Raw genomic sequence first — 17819 nt, 5'->3', positions numbered from 1 at the left:
AGATTGCAGAGTGGGGAAGGAACTCACTGCGCTAGTGTAGGAGAAAATAGTTTAGATTTACATTACAAATCTGGCTCTTCCACTAAATAACCATTGTGACCTTTAACCTGAGCTAGAATTCTTCAAAATTACCTTCTAGTGAGAAAAATGTACTTCTGGGGGCCAGCGCTGTGGTGTAGTGGGTAAAGCCGCTGCCTGCAGTGCCAACGTCCCATATGGGTGCCTGTTCAAGTCCCAGCTGCTCCACTTCTGGTCCAGCTCTCTGCTATGGCCTGGCAAAGCAGTAGAAGATGGCCCAAGTCCTTGGGCCCCCGAACTCATGTGGGAAGATCTGGAGAAAGCCCCTGAATCCTGGCTTTGGTTCAGTGCAGCTCCGGCTGTTGCGGCCAACTGGGGAGTGAACCAGCGGATAGAAGACTTCTTTCTCTCTCTCTACCTCTCCTCTTTCTGTGTAACTTTGACTTTCGAATAAATAAATAAATATTTTTAAAAAATGTGCTTCTGTATCCCTGGAGAAGTAGAAGGTATTTGGGAGATGTAGAGAATTTGGCGGAAGGGATACTCCAATACCTTGACACCAAGATAATAGACAGAAATAAGGTACAAGACAAATACAGGGGTGAGTGTTGTGGCACAGAAGGTTAAGCTGCCACATGCAGTGGCAGCATCCCCAATGGGTACCTACTTAAGTCCCTGCTGCTCCACTTCCAATCCAGCTCCCTGCTAATTCACCTGGGAAAGCAGTAGAACATGGCTCAAGTGCTTGGATTACTGCCATCAACCTAGGAGACCCAGATAAGACTCCAGGCGCCTGACTTAGACTTGGTCCAGTTGAGGTCATTGCCGTCATTTGGGGAGTGAATCAGTGGATGGAAGATCTCAGTCTCTCCTCTCTGTATGTAACCCTGTCTTTTAAATCAATCAATCAATCAATCTTTTTTAAATAAATAATAATAATAAGAAGGACAAATATGGATAACATGTGTTTTTGGATGTTTGAGACAAGATCTTTGATGAAAGATGATGGCGATGTTTAGATTGGTGCTCACGATGACTTAAAACTTCTCCATTTTCTATGCAAAGCAATATGTGTTCAGGTTTTCATGATTCTTTTAGATTAACAGGAAAATCTGTAAAAAAAAAACCTTATTGAAAATGCAAATACCTTTCTATGATTCCTAGAGACCCCTGAAGGAATGTGTGTTGTTCAGTCCTTGAGGGCAGGAGGTTGCCTGAAGCAGTTGAATGAATAGTTTGTAGCAAGAGTTTCAAAGTTAATTGGTTTATATTTTCATGGAAGCAAATTCAGTGGTAGAGTTATTTTTGAAGCAAATGAGTATGTAGTTGGTAGATTATATAATAAAAATTGGGGTCCTTATGTTACCAACCCCATGTTCCTTAGCTCACATGTAAATAGAAATTCACAAGAGGTAAACGTACAATCAAGACAAGCTTCACTATTGCTTCTGCCCAAATATAAGGGAGACAGCATGGAAGGAAGATGTTCTTCCAACTGGTTCAATACGGGGACCTGGGTAGGGCTTTTGAACAGAGTAGAAGGCATGGTGGTATTTCCTCAGTACTGGACACTTGGTTTTGCACCTGGCTCTGTGTTCTGAGAAGATTTTGCTGGGTTTTTCTTCACATGACATGGTCAGAATGGCATTTTTCACTCATTGTCATCATAGATAGGTTGTACTTATCTATTGTGGGTGTAAGTACAGGTTGCGGAAGTCCCTAACAAAGCAGTAGAGGTCTTCTGAAGATAGGGTCTGGACCTAATGATTGATTTGGACCTGGAGATGGATAGGTCAGGTTTGGAGGGGCTCGATTCAGTGAGTTCTGTTTTTATCCTACCTCTTAGATTCCTAGTCCTACTGCAATGGGTCGTTGGAGTTTGCGGGACTCTTAAAGTTCTCATTTCTTTCTTTCTTTCTTTTTTTTTTTTTAATTTGACAGATAGAGTTAGACAGTGAGAGAGAGACAGAGAGAAAGGTCTTCCCTCCATTGGCTCACCTCCAAAATGGCCACTAATGCCGGAACTATGCAGATCCGAAGCCAGGAGCCAGGTGTCTCCTCCTGGTCTCCAACGCGGGTGCAGGCACTCAAGCAATTGAGCCATCCTCCACTGCCTTCCCAGGCCATAGCAGAGAGCTGGACCAGAAGAGGAGCAACGGGGACTAGAACCTGCGGCCCATATGGGATGCCGGTGCTGCAGGTGGAGGATTAATCAAGTGAGCCATGGCACCGGCCCCAGAGTTCTCATTTCATATTGCTTCTTTGAGCTCAGGTGGAAGGGAAGCGAGATGTATTCCCATTCTTTGATAAAATTACCAAATAGACAAACCTTACCTTAAGGAATTTTCCAATGGTCTTTTCATTCAACATATTTAATACATTTCTACTTCTTGGTATTCTCTTAATTTGAGAGTAAAAGATGTAGTTCTAATATGGATATGTGAATTTAATTCAGTACAGTATGTTTTAAATCTTAGAGGGAATAACTGCAGTATTCCAAGAGTATAATCTGTTCAGAACATATCACCAGTTTAACAGGATCTTGGCTATAGTTTCATCATACACCAATTCTACTCTGCATGAAAACATATTTCTTAACCTTCCCATCAGTTCATGTTCTGGGTACCCTACACTTGTGTAACGATCCAGACTGATAGAAACAATGAAACAATGACTCATATTTTTGAATTTTGGACTTCAACAATGTACTGACTCTAATCATAGTATGGCTACTCCTCAGCAGGAAACTCAATTTCCAACATTTTTTAGCATGAAAAAGTATTTTCTTGTCAATCAGATTTATTTGTTAGAAATCAACATGGATACATATCAGTTATATTTGAGATTATGATCAGTGTCTGAAAGATAAGTCATGTATTCCTTCCTTTTTCAGTTTGATCAGCTTATAGAATTAATTGCATAATTACGTTTATTTATTTATTTTTTTGGTTGCTGGATTTCCTGATTTTTCCTTCTGGAATAGGAATATGAAAACTACAGAAAACAGTCAGTATCTGGGAGAATAATCTAATTCTAGATCTGTGCATAGAATGCTGTATTCCGGTTTTCATGAGTAGACGTATTGTCTATAAGAAATGTTCAATAGCTATGGTTTTCTTAAATACCATGCAAACTAGAACAACACTGGGAAACTTGCTGGCTGCTTTAATCTTTTCTTTATACATTCCCACAATTGCTGGCTTTCAAAACATCAAGAGAGGCCAGTATCCTTAAAGTTCAGAAAACAAACAAAAAAAGTAGAATTGGAAAATTTTAAAAAATCATGTTTTCTGAAACTTTTCAATATAAAGGTATATACTGTCATATATTAGCATTATTCCTGAATTTCTGTAACAAAAAGGTCTCTCTTGTGTTCCAAAACCACTATGTATTCTGTAATTAAGGACAGTAAGATAGGTCACTATTCTTCAGTAAATTGTATTAAGAATTTCAGGTGTGCCTCCCTTAATTTAAAAAACACCACAGAATATTTTGACCGAAATAAAAATCGCCATTATGAAAACACAAAGTTTATTGATGTAGGAAGCGTGGTTGTTGTGTTTGTGCTTAGTTGTAGAGCTGCATAGAGTAGAGGTTCTAGGTATCAATTTTGAAAAAGAAGAAAACACCTCAATGAATGTTGCATCCAATGTCAGCATTTTCTTTTAGACATGCTGATTCTGATCTTTGATACAGTGTCAAATTTCCTAACCTGTATTGACTAGTTTCTTTTGCTGAGAAAAAATGAATTAAAAATAAAATAAAATGTTATTTAATAAAATAAAACATACAAAATCTTGTCTTGTATTTACAGATAAATTTTAATGGAATATTTCATGGTCTAACACAAATATCAGACCCAATGACACTAATTCTTGTACAGCCTTTGGCTTACCCTGTATAACAAAATCTGTTATTTAAAGTAGACTATAAAATACCTTATGGTAAGTGAACTTTCAGAGACACAAAGAAAATCCTCCATAAATTTAAAAGCTTATCTCAAATTCTTACTGGCATAAGCTTAGATTGGATATGTTATTACTTTCATTATCTTAGGTAGTTGAAATATAGATTAGAGTACGAAATTTGTAAAAAAAAAAAATAAAATACGTTTTGGTATTTTTGCTTCTGTTCCTAGTCAGCATTAAGAAAAACACATAAGTAAATATAAAGTTACTTTTACAATGTTTGAAAATTTGGCAATGTCAAACAAATTTCTGTAAATCAGTAACACCTTATTTTTACCCTTAGTCAGCATATTACAAGGTTCATGTATTTCAAGAAGTAATGATCAAAAGTTGTACAGATAAAATAACACTTATTTTATGACTTCTTAAATTTAAAAACTTGCTTTTCAAAGTTTATGAGGAAAATGGGCATCACTGAAGAAACCTGAAATGATAGATAATGTATGGATTTGGAAAAAGGTGTTTAAAATCATGTATTTGGAAGAAAGGAATATATTTTGTAGCATCTTTTATAATCTGTCACTGGGAAAAAAAAAGTTCCAACTTTCAATGTCTGTTTTGAAGCCTATAGAAATGTACTAAATGAATAGACAATTCAGTAATGTCCAACAGATAACTAAAATTCAATTTTATTTTTCCATATTTATCAGACAAATTATTCTGACAAGACTTTACTGAAAAATGAAGTGCAAATGGGAACCCTGTAAGAATGTTCATAAGAGTTGTACATGACATATTTTAAGCGCCACTAAGTACACATTGAATACTTTGTAAGTATATAGGCATATCAACATGCAAGTGTCATGTACCTAATATTACAATATGCATTTTGTTTTTTGAAAATGTTAATGACAGGAGTAGATTCAATAATTGTGTTTATTTTTCTGTGCAATTTGCTTAATGTTGGTGGATCTTTACAGCACAGAATTTTTCTTTTATGCTGTCATAAATATACCCTTCCAAAAGTTTTGAGTATCATGTCATATAAATAGAACATTTTATTTTTGAAGCTACATTATCGGGAACACCTGCATTTCTGGGTAACATTTGCAGAGATAAGTCTTTAAATTCTTTTTAACATGGCAGACTTTTTCCAATGTTGGTTATGTTGAAATATTTATGATAAAAATGGAGCTTTCTTGAGGGAATATTTTTTGGTTGAATGAAAAACTAAACAACCAATTCACAAATATTGATGTGAACAGAATGTGAAGAAATAGGTCGGTAACCCCAAATTCATAAATCCTTGAGTTACCACTGAACTGCATCATTGAATCTACAATAAGTACAGCAGGTACAGTTAAATGAATTTGTAAAAAGATTAAAATTTTATACACTTATAAGGAGAAATATTACTAGCTTTGAAAAATGTCTAGGTTATTTTCCTTTCTATTCATGAGATTTCACTCAATACATTAGAAACACGGAGAAAAGCAAAAAGGAGAAAGATATAACAATTCTGTTTACATTTCATATTTTTAACCAATTAGTGTGATCACTGCTTTCAACCATCCATATTTTATTGCGTATGACTTTCACTACCAGCAAATATAAAGACAAAGTGTCTAGCAGTATCATGTACAAGGAAAAGATTCTAAAGAAAGTATTTGAGGTTTGACAGTACTGTGTGTAAGTGTAATGTTGCATTTCATGCTGCACTTAAAAGTCCGTGTAGGAATCACTGTTGCTTTGACCCTGGATGTGGGAAAAGTGCTTAAGTGCTGAGCCCTGGTAGGTTTTTCTTTTGCACCTGCAATCTTCAAATTTCTTTTAACTTTTCTTCTTTTGAAATACACAGTATATTTCAGAGGGGAAAATAGTGTTATTTTTTTCTTTACATTTTTTTTCACATGTGGGCCCATTCTCTCCAAAATAATCACACATTTCATATATATACATATATATATATATATATGAAAAAGATGGTAACAATTATCGCAATTATTTGAACATAACTACAGAACATAGAAACATTTTTACTTTAACTTTAAGCATATTTTATAGATATACCATCATAATTTGAAATATTCATGTATCCTTTTTTTCCCTAGGGGAAAATATGGTCCTAGAATGTTACTTTCCTTTAAGATAATTAAGTCACATCATGGAAATACTCATATTATGCCTGTGCAGACAAAATAAAGTGGCCATGTGTGGCAATACTTTGCATTATTCAGGGATTATTTGTTATTAATATTTTTTCACATATTGGTAATGATTCTTGGGAAAAGAAATCATATATATGAATTTATTTAAAATGTTATTAATTTATAAGAAATTGGTATATTTTAAAGATAAAGAAAAATGTCAGATTGGATTGCAAAGTGTTGCCATTGAAATTATTTAAACACAATTCTATTACAGTGAAATATTAAAGAGGCATGAGAGGAATTATCCTTATCAGGTAATTATATTTTGCCTATAGGAAAAATTAATGATAGAGAAGGAAAACAAATGAAGATCCATACACCATAGTATATACTACAAGAAGTTGGCTTTTGAGATTTCCCAGGGGGTAGGGAGTGCACTGTTATGACAATCTCAAATGAATGCTTCCTGGGATATCATGTAAGTAGTTACTTCCTCTATTTATACTGAAGTATCATAGCCCATGTTAAAAGTGAGAGGTAGAAGAATTATTTTAAGTATGCATGGCAGAGAACTTACCAGCTATATCCGAAACTATTGCATTCAATAATCTCAGTACATAAAAATGCTGATGATTTTAGAACCCATTTTATATATTGTCCCCTTTAACTCTTATTTTGCTATGGTCAATCCATTGCCTTTGGAAGGGTATAAGTACAAAGGGCATGTTTGGGGCAGAAGGGAGTGATAGAAAAGAAAAAAAATGGAAAAACAAGAAAGAAAAATTCCCATTACGATAAGTGACTTTAGCTACCAAATAAATGTACTTTAAGTTCTTCAATTGAACAAATTTGTATTTGTAATAAAACTACTTCAGTATACTAAAACACATGCATTTCAAAGAAAGCTTAAGAATTTCAAATTCAACTACATGTGAATCAAAGTTTGAAACTAATTTTTTTTTCTGAGCAATATCTAAACCAAATAATTTCATTGTGTCATGTTAATGTTTAAGAAAAGCTTATAGAGTTAGTTCTATTTTTAATTAATGCTTTAGTTTATGAGAGTTGAAGATCAGAAACCTCTTGGATCTTGTTGAACAATTCTTTAAAAATCCCTTTGCCTGAAGTGCCCAACAATAGAATTGCAGATATTGCACTGAGTATATTTCAATATTGCCAGTGTATATTTCAAAACAAATTCTATTATCTACACTAAAATTTCCTCTTTCCCAATATTCAAAATGCATATTATAATTACATGGGTTTCCAACATCCATACACAGCAAGTACAAGATACTTACATGTACATACACTGTAGTTACCTATATTTTGCATAGTTTTTAGTGTGTACTTTGTGCCACTTAATCAAAAGCATTACTGGTCAATAATTCTTGTTAGGTGTTTCTTTTATTTCAGCTGTGATTACTGGTTAATTTTTTTTGTTTTTGTTTTGTAAATTCATCACAGATTACCAGTTGCAAAGGGAAATAATATGGGCATTTTTAGAAGGCTCTAAGTAGTTCACAATATCATGGGAAAGTTGCATTAAGACAGGTGGTTTTATGTTTTCTCCACAATTAAAAAATGCAAGGTGACATTTCATATTTGTCACTTATTAAATTATCCTTATGTCTAAAGTCAAAGTAAAAGCATTGTAAATGTTCCCCTTGGTAACACTTTGCAATAAGTGGCACTAAATTACACGATAACTGCTATGTTACATGGAAGAGCCATCACTGTCAAACAGCTGCTGTACATGTGCCGATATGGAATCTCAATGCTGTTACAATCATGAGTACATAATTACAAGTAAGCCTGTCCTTTTAATTGAGATATTTATATTTTTACAGGAAAATAAAAATAAATGAGGTGTTAGTTTCTTTGTCATGTTTAGGAAAGTTAGCTTCTTCCTCTATTTGATATTTTAACTGTGGAGTTTCAATGAAACATTAAGCGTCTTGAATCAATATGAGATTATCCAGTTTCTAGATTACACTTGAACGTCAGGTTCATTAAACTGCTTCTTGGATTCTCTGATAAAAGAAAACAAGTTGAAATCTCTCTCTATTTTTCTCTCTCTCTGTATTCTCTGTGTCTTTTTCTCTATTATAAACATACACATACATACACACTCACACAAACACTCACACACACCATCAATACTATGCTCATGGTTTATATCTTTACTCTCGCACTCACAAACTTTGCCTTTTTTCCCTAAGTTTTTACCATCATTCTATCTAGGACACACAAAAATGGCAAAAGGAAAAGGATGGTGTACAGATTTCTTTTCTTTTTTTTTTTTTTTTTTTGATGGAGGAAAATCAACTTACACTGTAAACAGTACACTGGCAGAGAATATAGTTACTTTTGGTAAGAATAACACTCCATATTCTACTAGGGCTACATGTGTGTGTACACTCCATCTACTATGTTCCGTAGCTCCTATGCTCACTTATCAGAGACAGAATTTGGCTCCATGTGCACAAAAGTGTGCACATTTCAGACTTACCAATTGACATGGTTCCCATTTATAAACATCCTCTGTTTTGTTTCAATTTATTGTAATAAATATGATCAGAATTATTATAGCTCATTAATTTGGTGACAATCAAATAATTTCAAGATAAGAAAATATATTTCCATTGCTAATTATTTTTCCAGTTACAGAAAATGATATCCAATTCTAGTTGAACTATACTTAACTGGCAAATGTGTAATTAGAGCCCATAATTTTTAATATACCAGTGATTTCTAAAAAAAATTAATGAGATTTTGTAGTACTCTGAAGGGTTAAAAGAGTTAAAATCCTGGAATGCAACCGATTTGGAATTTCTAATTTTACAGTGATTTAAATAATGATTGAGTTATTTAAGCAACAATTTAGCGGCTGGAGCCAAGTAGAATATAGACGAAATGAGGAGAGATGTAAATACAGTGTCAATGAAGAGTAGCAATTTTGTAAGTGCATCCTGAAATTAGGCTTTAAATAGTAATTGATGATGCAGTTTATACAACTTACTTCTGTAATAAGAACCTTCCCTTTTGTACTAACAGGATGAATTTTGCTTTGTGGAGTCTTTCTAAAGATTATGCATTGAAAGTTATGAACAGTTTATAAACCTATTCTAGTTTCAATGTGTCTAGTAGCACCTACCTGATTCTCTCAAACTACCATACTATATTAACATATTATTGCGTTTCCACAGATGGTATGGAGTGAACTGTAAAACAAGCATGCAATCACATCAATGCAGACTTATTTCCTTAAAATGCCATACTGTATATGATTTATTATGTTAACACTCAACCACATCATATTATTTATGTTCTGTATATTCTGAAAAAAGTGCTGCTCGACTGACATCGTCCTTTTTCTTTTGTAAGAAATTAACAAGATAAATGCTTCAACAATCAAAAGAAAAGAAACAATTTATAAACTCTAACATTGTCCTTAAAAGATTTATACTTTTCTGATAAATAATCTAAGATACGGCACCTTGTCTTTCATTGGATATTAATACATGATGTTGTACTCAACCATTCTCAGTCCCCCAAAATAAATTCCAAGATACTATTTTTAAAACCCTAGGCCATCATGCTGTCAGACATCATAAGTATAACTACCATATTGTCATATTTGTTTTCTTCTTAAAGGTGCAATACTTGTAAATGGGAAAATAATTTTTTATCTAACTGGATTTTTTATTCTTTAGTATATAATAAATTTAATGAGAACTAATCTAGCAATATTGTATTTTACTAGAACAAATGATAAGACTTTAGATTGACTCTGTGTCATATTTAAGAATACAGTATTTCTTAATGGTTAAATACATAAAAATTTTAAAATAATCCAGAGAAAGAGACTTTCACCTTGGAGTTAAAAGCATGGCAGAAATTCTCTATCACTCACTGTTTCATAAGTTTGTACCTCACAAAATGCATAGACAGTAATTTAATATAAAGAATTAGTTCATTTATACAGAAAACATACCTTAAACACTTCTTTTTGGCAAACCAAAATAGGTAAGCAGCTCTGGAACTGCCAAATTAAAATTTGTAAATTTTTAGCAAACTAAGAGTTTATTTTTGTTATTATTCAACTGTGGTTGTAATTTAAAACCTGAGGCTGTGCACTGGTTGTTAGCTTAAAATTACCTTTCCTTAGAACATTGTGCTTCCATTGTATAACAAATAAAAATTAACAGGAACTAGAAAAATTTGTTGTTGAACAGTGCTAGGACATACAGACAAAAATACTAATACATGTTATCTACTTATAATATTGGTTTAAGTAATATCTAAAGGGATATAATGGAAGTTAGAAAATGCTTACTTATGACTGAAGTACCTACAGCCAAAAAAGTTAAATATGTATCAAATAATGTTTAATTGGATTTATTATATGCACTATATACAGATACTAAAATGTCTCAAAATTGTGCCCTATGGATACTTTAGTTTTGTTTAGGCAAGTGAGTTACTATGGAGCAAATAAATTATAGAATCAAATCAGAGAATGAATGAAATCTTTGTGATTCCCAAAGCAGTAAAGTATTTGGAACAATTTATTGGTTAATGAAGCTACAACCTAATGGTTGGATCTATAGAATTATATAAGATATCATGTCATGATTGCAGTCCATACACATGGCTCCTGTATCAAATACTAATTTTTTTAAGTAGCAAATTGATACAGTTTTACCAGTATAATCTCAAACATTACAGAAACTACACTACAGTATTTTCAGTTTGTGTTTTCTAGGGCATTTGTTTCCAAAACATGTTGTCTTTGAAGATAGACATGTAGAAAACATTGCTTGTAAACCTCTAGTCTGCGATTAAACTTAAGCACATTAGGTATTCACCTAATCCTGTTACCTGTGAAAGCTTCACAATGGCAAACTGATAAAGTCTATGGCTAAAAGGAAACAAAACTCGGGGAAGAAAAACTTCTGCATACATTTTTTTTTTCATGGAATAAAAACAACTCAATATCATGGTCCAAGGAGATGATTAACATTGTTAAGGCTGTATATTCAAGCACTGTATGTTAAATGAGCAATGGTGTGAAATTTAGGCAGTAAGAAATGTCCTGCATTATGAATGGTACAGTAATTAAAGGATGATGCTTTCAATAGCTGATTGTTGGTGGAACACTGGCTACTGAGAACAGTACAGCATGGAAGTTAATAAAGGTAGCAGAAGATGGTAGCAATGAATTCTGAAAGATGAGAGCCAGTTTTCTCCAGCAGCCAGCCTGGGCAGGAAAACTCAGAATCTTGGCCTGCATTTAAATGAAATACTCTTTTTTCTCTTCAGCGTTGACTTGGCTGCCTTCAGCATTGATAATGGCTGTGTCAGCATCCGGGGCGTCTTCAGCTCCTTTAGCTTCATTTGTTAAATAGGTTCCTGTGGATATAGGAAGAAAGATATGTGAGATCTGAGATGCTGCTAAAATAGCCAGCATTAAAGCCATATTAACTTAGGAAGGAATGTTTGTTACATTTCATCTTTGCTGTAACATATTCTGAGATATAATAAGGCACACAATTTACCCTGCTATGCTTGTACCCTGTTTTCCTGCATATACATTGATGATGAACCTATGGCCAGGTGGGCTACAGGCAAAAACCAAACAAGAATGGGCAATGTGGCATTTTAACTTCTTGAATGATGGATAAACAAGAGCCTGGCATCTATAGCAATTAGAGTCGTTTGCCATATATGGATGATGATGATTTCAAATGTGTGACTATTCATTTTGGTAATCATTTATTTATTGTCCTTTCATTTAAAAAAATCCAAATCATATAAAAAACTATAAAGAAGAGTTTAATGAGTACACACAGAAACATTTTTATATTTTGCCATATTTGTTTCATATATAAATATTATATATAAATTATATATATGCATTCATGCTATTTTTCAAATAGGGTGGATATATTAATGTCACATGGTGTGGAATTCATGACAAAGATAATAGAATGAGAACAGGAGTGTTTATTATGCTCTAAAAGTTACAATTCAATAAAGACAACCTTTAAAAACATGTTTATACTAAACAAATTGGCATGCACACATTTCCTTTTTATTATATATGCATATTAACATCTACTTATGACAGAAAATGTGTGGTTGTGTCTCTGTTTCTGACTTATATCACTTAGCATAAGGAGCTCCAAATCACCTATCTTGTTGCAAATGTCAGAATTTCATTTTTTTTGTGTTTGTAGCTGAGTCATATTCCACAACACTATTTAACATTCTTTCATTTTCTCTCTCTCTCTACACATACACATACAGAAAAAAAATGCACATTCCCATATTTCTGGATTATGCTAATCTTTAAATGGCTTTTTTTTGCCCAAATTAAGCATACTCTCAGTAAATAACCTACCTTTATGTCTCGCCAGATATCGACCAAGCAGAAATATCGAACACAGTGTGACAAATACAACCACAGCCACTATTCCTCCTATAAGAGCATGGTCGGGGCCAGCCTGGCCAGCCAGAGCATTGGGATCTGAGAAAGAGTGGAAAATATTTGTCTGGTTAGTGTCATATTTAGTCATAAAATACGTATCTGCACCATAATGGGCTATTTGGGAAATTAGCACATTTCTATTAAAATAAACTGCATTAATGTATATTACCACTAATCATCCAGCCAACAAATACTTACTGTGTGTCTATAATTTACAACATACCTGTGGACTTAACATTTGACATATCACTCACAGTCGCCACTGAGCTTACATTTTAAGGAAAGGCTGGATAAACGAACTTATCTGATTTTTGTAGCTATGTCTCTTTTCTCCCTCCTCAAATCCATCAAAAATGGTTATAATATATATGTATGTAAAAATAAATATATAAATATCACAAACCTAACTAGATTACTCTTTTAAAGAAAGATTTCTATTATTTATTTGAAAGGCAGAATGACAGAGACAGACAGAAATCTTCACCTACTGGTTCACTCCCCAAATGGCTGCATCAGCTAGGGCTGTGCCAGACCAAAACAAGGATTCTAGAACTGCATCTGGGTCTCCCACATGTGTGGTGGGGACACAAGCACTTGGACCATCTTCCCCTGCCTTCCCAGAAGCATTAGAAGGGAGCTGCATAAAAAGCAGAGTGCCTGACTAGAGCCCACACTCTGATTCAGGACGCTGGCATCCGAGGACAAATCCCCCTGGAACCCAATGGCCTTTATTATTTTTAATATCATTTTAAAAATAAAACAATGAAATTATATTATTGGAAAGGCTGAGTTGGAAGATGCAACCTGAGAATTGTCGTTAGATAAATAATGATTCAAAGCTATAAACTCTCCAAAAGTTCATCATAGAGAAAAGAAGAGGTATGACAACTCAGCACCAGGGAGCTCCTATATTTAATATTAGGAAGTTTCTGCAGTAGGACACACTGAGGTTAGAACAATGAGGTAGGAAGAGACCTTGGAGGGGACACTGAGGTTGTACAAAGGGAAGAGTGTGATATAGGAGACAAGGGTTGTTGTTACCACTCTGTTCATTGTTGTTGACAGGACAGGGAAGATGAATAGTCAGCACTGGAAATTAAGTGTCTGTTGAAGTTGTGGTTCTAGCAAATGCAAATAGGAAAATGTACTTAATAATGTTCTTTCACATTGTGCCTTTAGTAAGATATAGAAAAGAGATGAGCCCAGGAAAAGGTACATGTTTCCAAGCATAAATGATCAAAAGGAAGCCTAAACATTTAGGTACTCAAAATTTTCTACTTACAGAAGTCACATAAGAGGGATAAAACTGACTGAAACTTTCAGCAACAAAATCCACTATGGCTCAGCCACATGACAAAGATCTGATTGAGTGTACTGCTACTTTCCCAATTCCACAATCACAAATAATTGCATGATAGCTGCTAATAATTTAAAAGAGGATTTTTTTTTTGTCCTGACTGTTGAGGAACAACTTACTACTTTATTCATTTTAGTATTTTTTTTTGTTCTACTTAATACTATTGGTTGAACTCTTTAATTAACACACAATTATTCTTAGGTGTTTAAATTTAACTGAAAAGTGATCCCTGTTAAATATAAGAGTGGGAAAAAGAGAGAGGAGAGATGTACAGTTCGGCACTTGCTCAGTCACTCTTACCCCTAACGGTAGAGCTAGAACGATTTCAATTCAATCTTATCAAGGTGGCATGTACCAATGCCATCTCACTAGTCAAAGTGATCAGTTTGAGTTCATAATTGATCATAATGATAGGATTATGAGTCAAAGGGATCACATGAACAAGACTAGTGTCTGCTAATACTAACTGATAAATTAAAAAGGAGAGAACGATCCAACATGGGAAGCGGGATACACAGAAGACTCATAGAATGGCAGATGTACTAAACAGCACTCTGGCCTCAGAATCAGCCGTTAAGGCATTCAGATCCAGCTAAAAAGCCCATGAGAGTATTTGAGGCATGGAAAGCCAAGACACTCTGGCAAAAAAAAAATGACCTAAATGAAAGATCTCTGTAAGTGAGATCCCAGCAGAAAGAATGGGCATCAAAGAAGGATGTACCTTTCTCTGAAGGGAGGAGAGAACTTCCACTTTGACTACAACCTTGTCTAAATAAGATCAGAGTTGGCAAACTCCAGAGGCTTCCATATTCTTGGCAACTCATGACAAGAGCCTCAGGTGACTACTGATGCCATAAATAAGAGTGTTAATTGTTAAATCAACAACAGAAGTCACTGTGCACTTACTCCCCATGTAGGATCCCTGTCCTTAATGTGATGTACTATGTGAATTAACGGTATAACTAGTACTCAAACAGTACTCTGCACTTTGTGTTTCTCTGTGGGTGCAAACTGTTGAAATCTTCACTTAGTACATGCTAAATTGATCTTCTGTATATAAAGATAATTGAAAATGAATATTGATGTGAATGGGATGGGAGAGGGAGAGGGAGATGGTATGGTTGTGGGTGGAGGGAGGTTATGGGGGGAAAAAGCCGCTACAACACAAAAGTTTTACTTTGGAAATTTATATTTAATAAATAAAAGTTAAAAAAAAACAAAAAAGAGGAATTTACACAGGTAGCAAATACAGAAATAAATAAGGCTTGTCAACAATGTCATCCAAAACTTTAAGTGTGGTTATAAGAACATGAACCTGGGGCCAGTGCCATGGTGCGGTAGGTTAATCCTCTGCCTGTGGTGCCGGCATCCCATATGGGCGATTCTAGTCCTGGCTGTTCCTCTCCCAATCCAGCTTTCTGCTATGGCTTGGGAAAGCAGTAGAAGATGGCCCAAATCCTTGGGCCCCTGAACCCACATGGGAGACTGGGAGGCGGCGCCTGGCTCCTGGCTTCAGAACAGGACAGCTCTGGTTGTTGCGGCCATTTGGGGAGTGAACCAATGGAAGGATGACCTTTCTCTCTGTCTCTCCTTCTCACTGTCTGTAACTCTACCTCTCAAAGTAATAAATAAAATCTTTAACAAAAAAAAAGAACATGAACCTGACAAGTACAGGAGGAGTCAACTGTTTCTTTTTAACAGAATTGTTGTGTCAATGAATCATGGGTCCAATCAGACAAAGCAAAGAGTCTCTGATTCCCCAAACAACCAGCAAACACTTAAACCTAGAGGAAGCAAACAGTGGACTACAAAATCTCTATAGACCTGATGTAGGTCTTATTTCCTGACAGCTACTTGAAGTGCAGTCATGGAGTATGCCTGACAAGGCCGAGGCCCTGAGGATAGAATTGGGGAAGGCACAGGTGATTGAAAACAGGAACTTCCAGTTTCTTGTTGGAACAGCATCTATTGCCAAGGCAAGAGGGACATTTTAACACGTGCCTGGCATGTTTTCATAATTGCTATGGATCAGTGACTACTCTATATTGTACATTCTTCTTTTATTTCCAAATGGGAGAATGTTTGCTTCTCAGGTCTGTGCCCTGTGTATTGTGGATGAGATGAGGGGGGCATAAATAACTTTTCTTTGAGTTATTTGTCTCTGGATTAAAATATCCAAATACAGTTATGATGTGTACCCTGGGGGATCTTAGACTTTGAATTGAGAACATTGGATTGATGGGACTTTAGGTTGTCTCTTCGGATAGGGTTTGGTAGTATTTTGTGTAAGAGAGAAAAGATGAAATCATATTTGGTGACCTAAATGGTATACTGAAGCAGAGAATTCCAGCTGATACATATACTTCCTTCGCTTTCAGTGTAGAAAGTTAAGTGTTTTCCAACTTCCCTTACAATCAAATGAAACTATGTGGTTTTTGTTCTAAACAATAGAATCAAGCTTCAAGCAATCAAAACTTTCCACATGTAACCTTCTGCTGTGATCCTGAGAAATAAAAGTTGAAGACAAAAGATTCACAGGAATAAGTAAAGGTATTGGTCACTGGTTCTGTCCTTGGAAGAAAATTATGGAAATAAGTGTAAGTTTCCTCTTGGGATGCCCACATCCCATATTGGAGCGCCCAATTTCACAGCTGACTGCTCAATTTCTGTTCCAGCTTCCTGTAATATACGCTCCGGAAGACAGCAGATATGGCTCAAGTACGTGGGTCCTTGTCAACCATCTGTGTGACCTGGATAGAATCCAGGGCTCATGGCTTTGCTCAGGCCCAGTCTTGGCTGTTTTGGGCATTTAGGGAGTGAGCCAGGAGATGGAAGATCTCTTTCCATTTCCCTCTCTCTCTCTGTCTTTCTCTCTCACCCTACCATCCTTTCCAAAATAAAGTGAAAATGAAAAAAAATGCATTGAAACAATTAGAAAAGTATTTTCAAACACTAAGCATTGACATTGTAATCTATTACAGCAGCCAATTTTAATTTCTACTGTATATATGTCTTGTTTCCCTTTAATTTTCTAGCTTAGTTTAATCCTCAAAAGAATGCTGAAAAAATAAACCTGTCTAATTTCTTAAGTCCCTTCTCTTACTCTTTGGTCAGACCTTGGATTCAGTTTAAAATCCTACCTTTTGTTTGCACAATCATAAATCATATCCATTCCATTTGCTGAATAGCTTTTAGAATTGAGCACTCTTTGGGGAAGCTTATAAACCACTCTTGTTCATCCATCTCTTGTCTGTCTCATTTCTTGAAGGTAAATTCTGAGACATGGTATTGGTAGACCAAATGACATTAATATTTTCGTAAGTACTTCTGATAAATATTGTCAAATTCCACTGAAGAATGACTGAACAGATTCACTTCCATTGACCATCTGTGAGGCATTCTTTTCCTCCATAGGGTAGTAAAATGAAACATTATTTATTTATGTATTGCCAAATTATGTGGGAAAGTGATACTCCTTTTTAAATATTTTGAGTTTATTACATTGCAAGTTAGCATAATGATATCTAAATATTTTGGGCCATGCTAATTCATTATTTTTGAAATGTCTGTCAAAGTAGTTTGTTCAGTTTTCCACTAAAATTTTCTATTTTAATGATCTTCATAAAAATACCAATATTCTAAATAATTTATCATACTTTGTTCTTTTGTGTGTTTTAAAAAGTTATTTATATTGGCTTATTTACTTCAAATGCAGAGAGAGAGAGGGAAAGGAGGGACAGGCAGAAAGATATTTCACCTGCTGTTTCACTCCCCAAATGGCTTCAATAGCCAGAACTGGCTCAGGCTGAAGCCAGGAGCCTGAAACTCCATCCAGGGCTCCCACTTGGGTGGCAGTGGTCCAGGTACTCTGGCCATTTTTCAGTGCTCTCCCA

At 34.9% G+C, this 17819-nt stretch overlaps 1 protein-coding gene across 1 annotated transcript in view; it reads right to left on the bottom strand.

Annotated features, from left to right (window-relative positions):
• Positions 1-11372: 11372 nt before the first annotated feature.
• CADM2 (cell adhesion molecule 2) overlaps positions 11373-17819 on the bottom strand; it is a 370128-nt gene continuing 363681 nt past the window's right edge. Inside the window, exons 11-12 of the mRNA XM_062180432.1 lie at positions 12483-12608; positions 11373-11491 (exon numbers count right to left, since the gene is read on the bottom strand). Coding sequence (XP_062036416.1) covers positions 11373-11491; positions 12483-12608 — 245 coding nt within the window. The remainder of the gene's footprint in view (positions 11492-12482; positions 12609-17819) is intronic.

The sequence above is a fragment of the Lepus europaeus genome, chromosome 2 (assembly GCF_033115175.1).
Source record: "Lepus europaeus isolate LE1 chromosome 2, mLepTim1.pri, whole genome shotgun sequence".
NCBI classification, from domain to species: Eukaryota; Metazoa; Chordata; class Mammalia; order Lagomorpha; family Leporidae; genus Lepus; species Lepus europaeus.
This window is presented reverse-complemented; position numbering and strand designations above follow the sequence as displayed.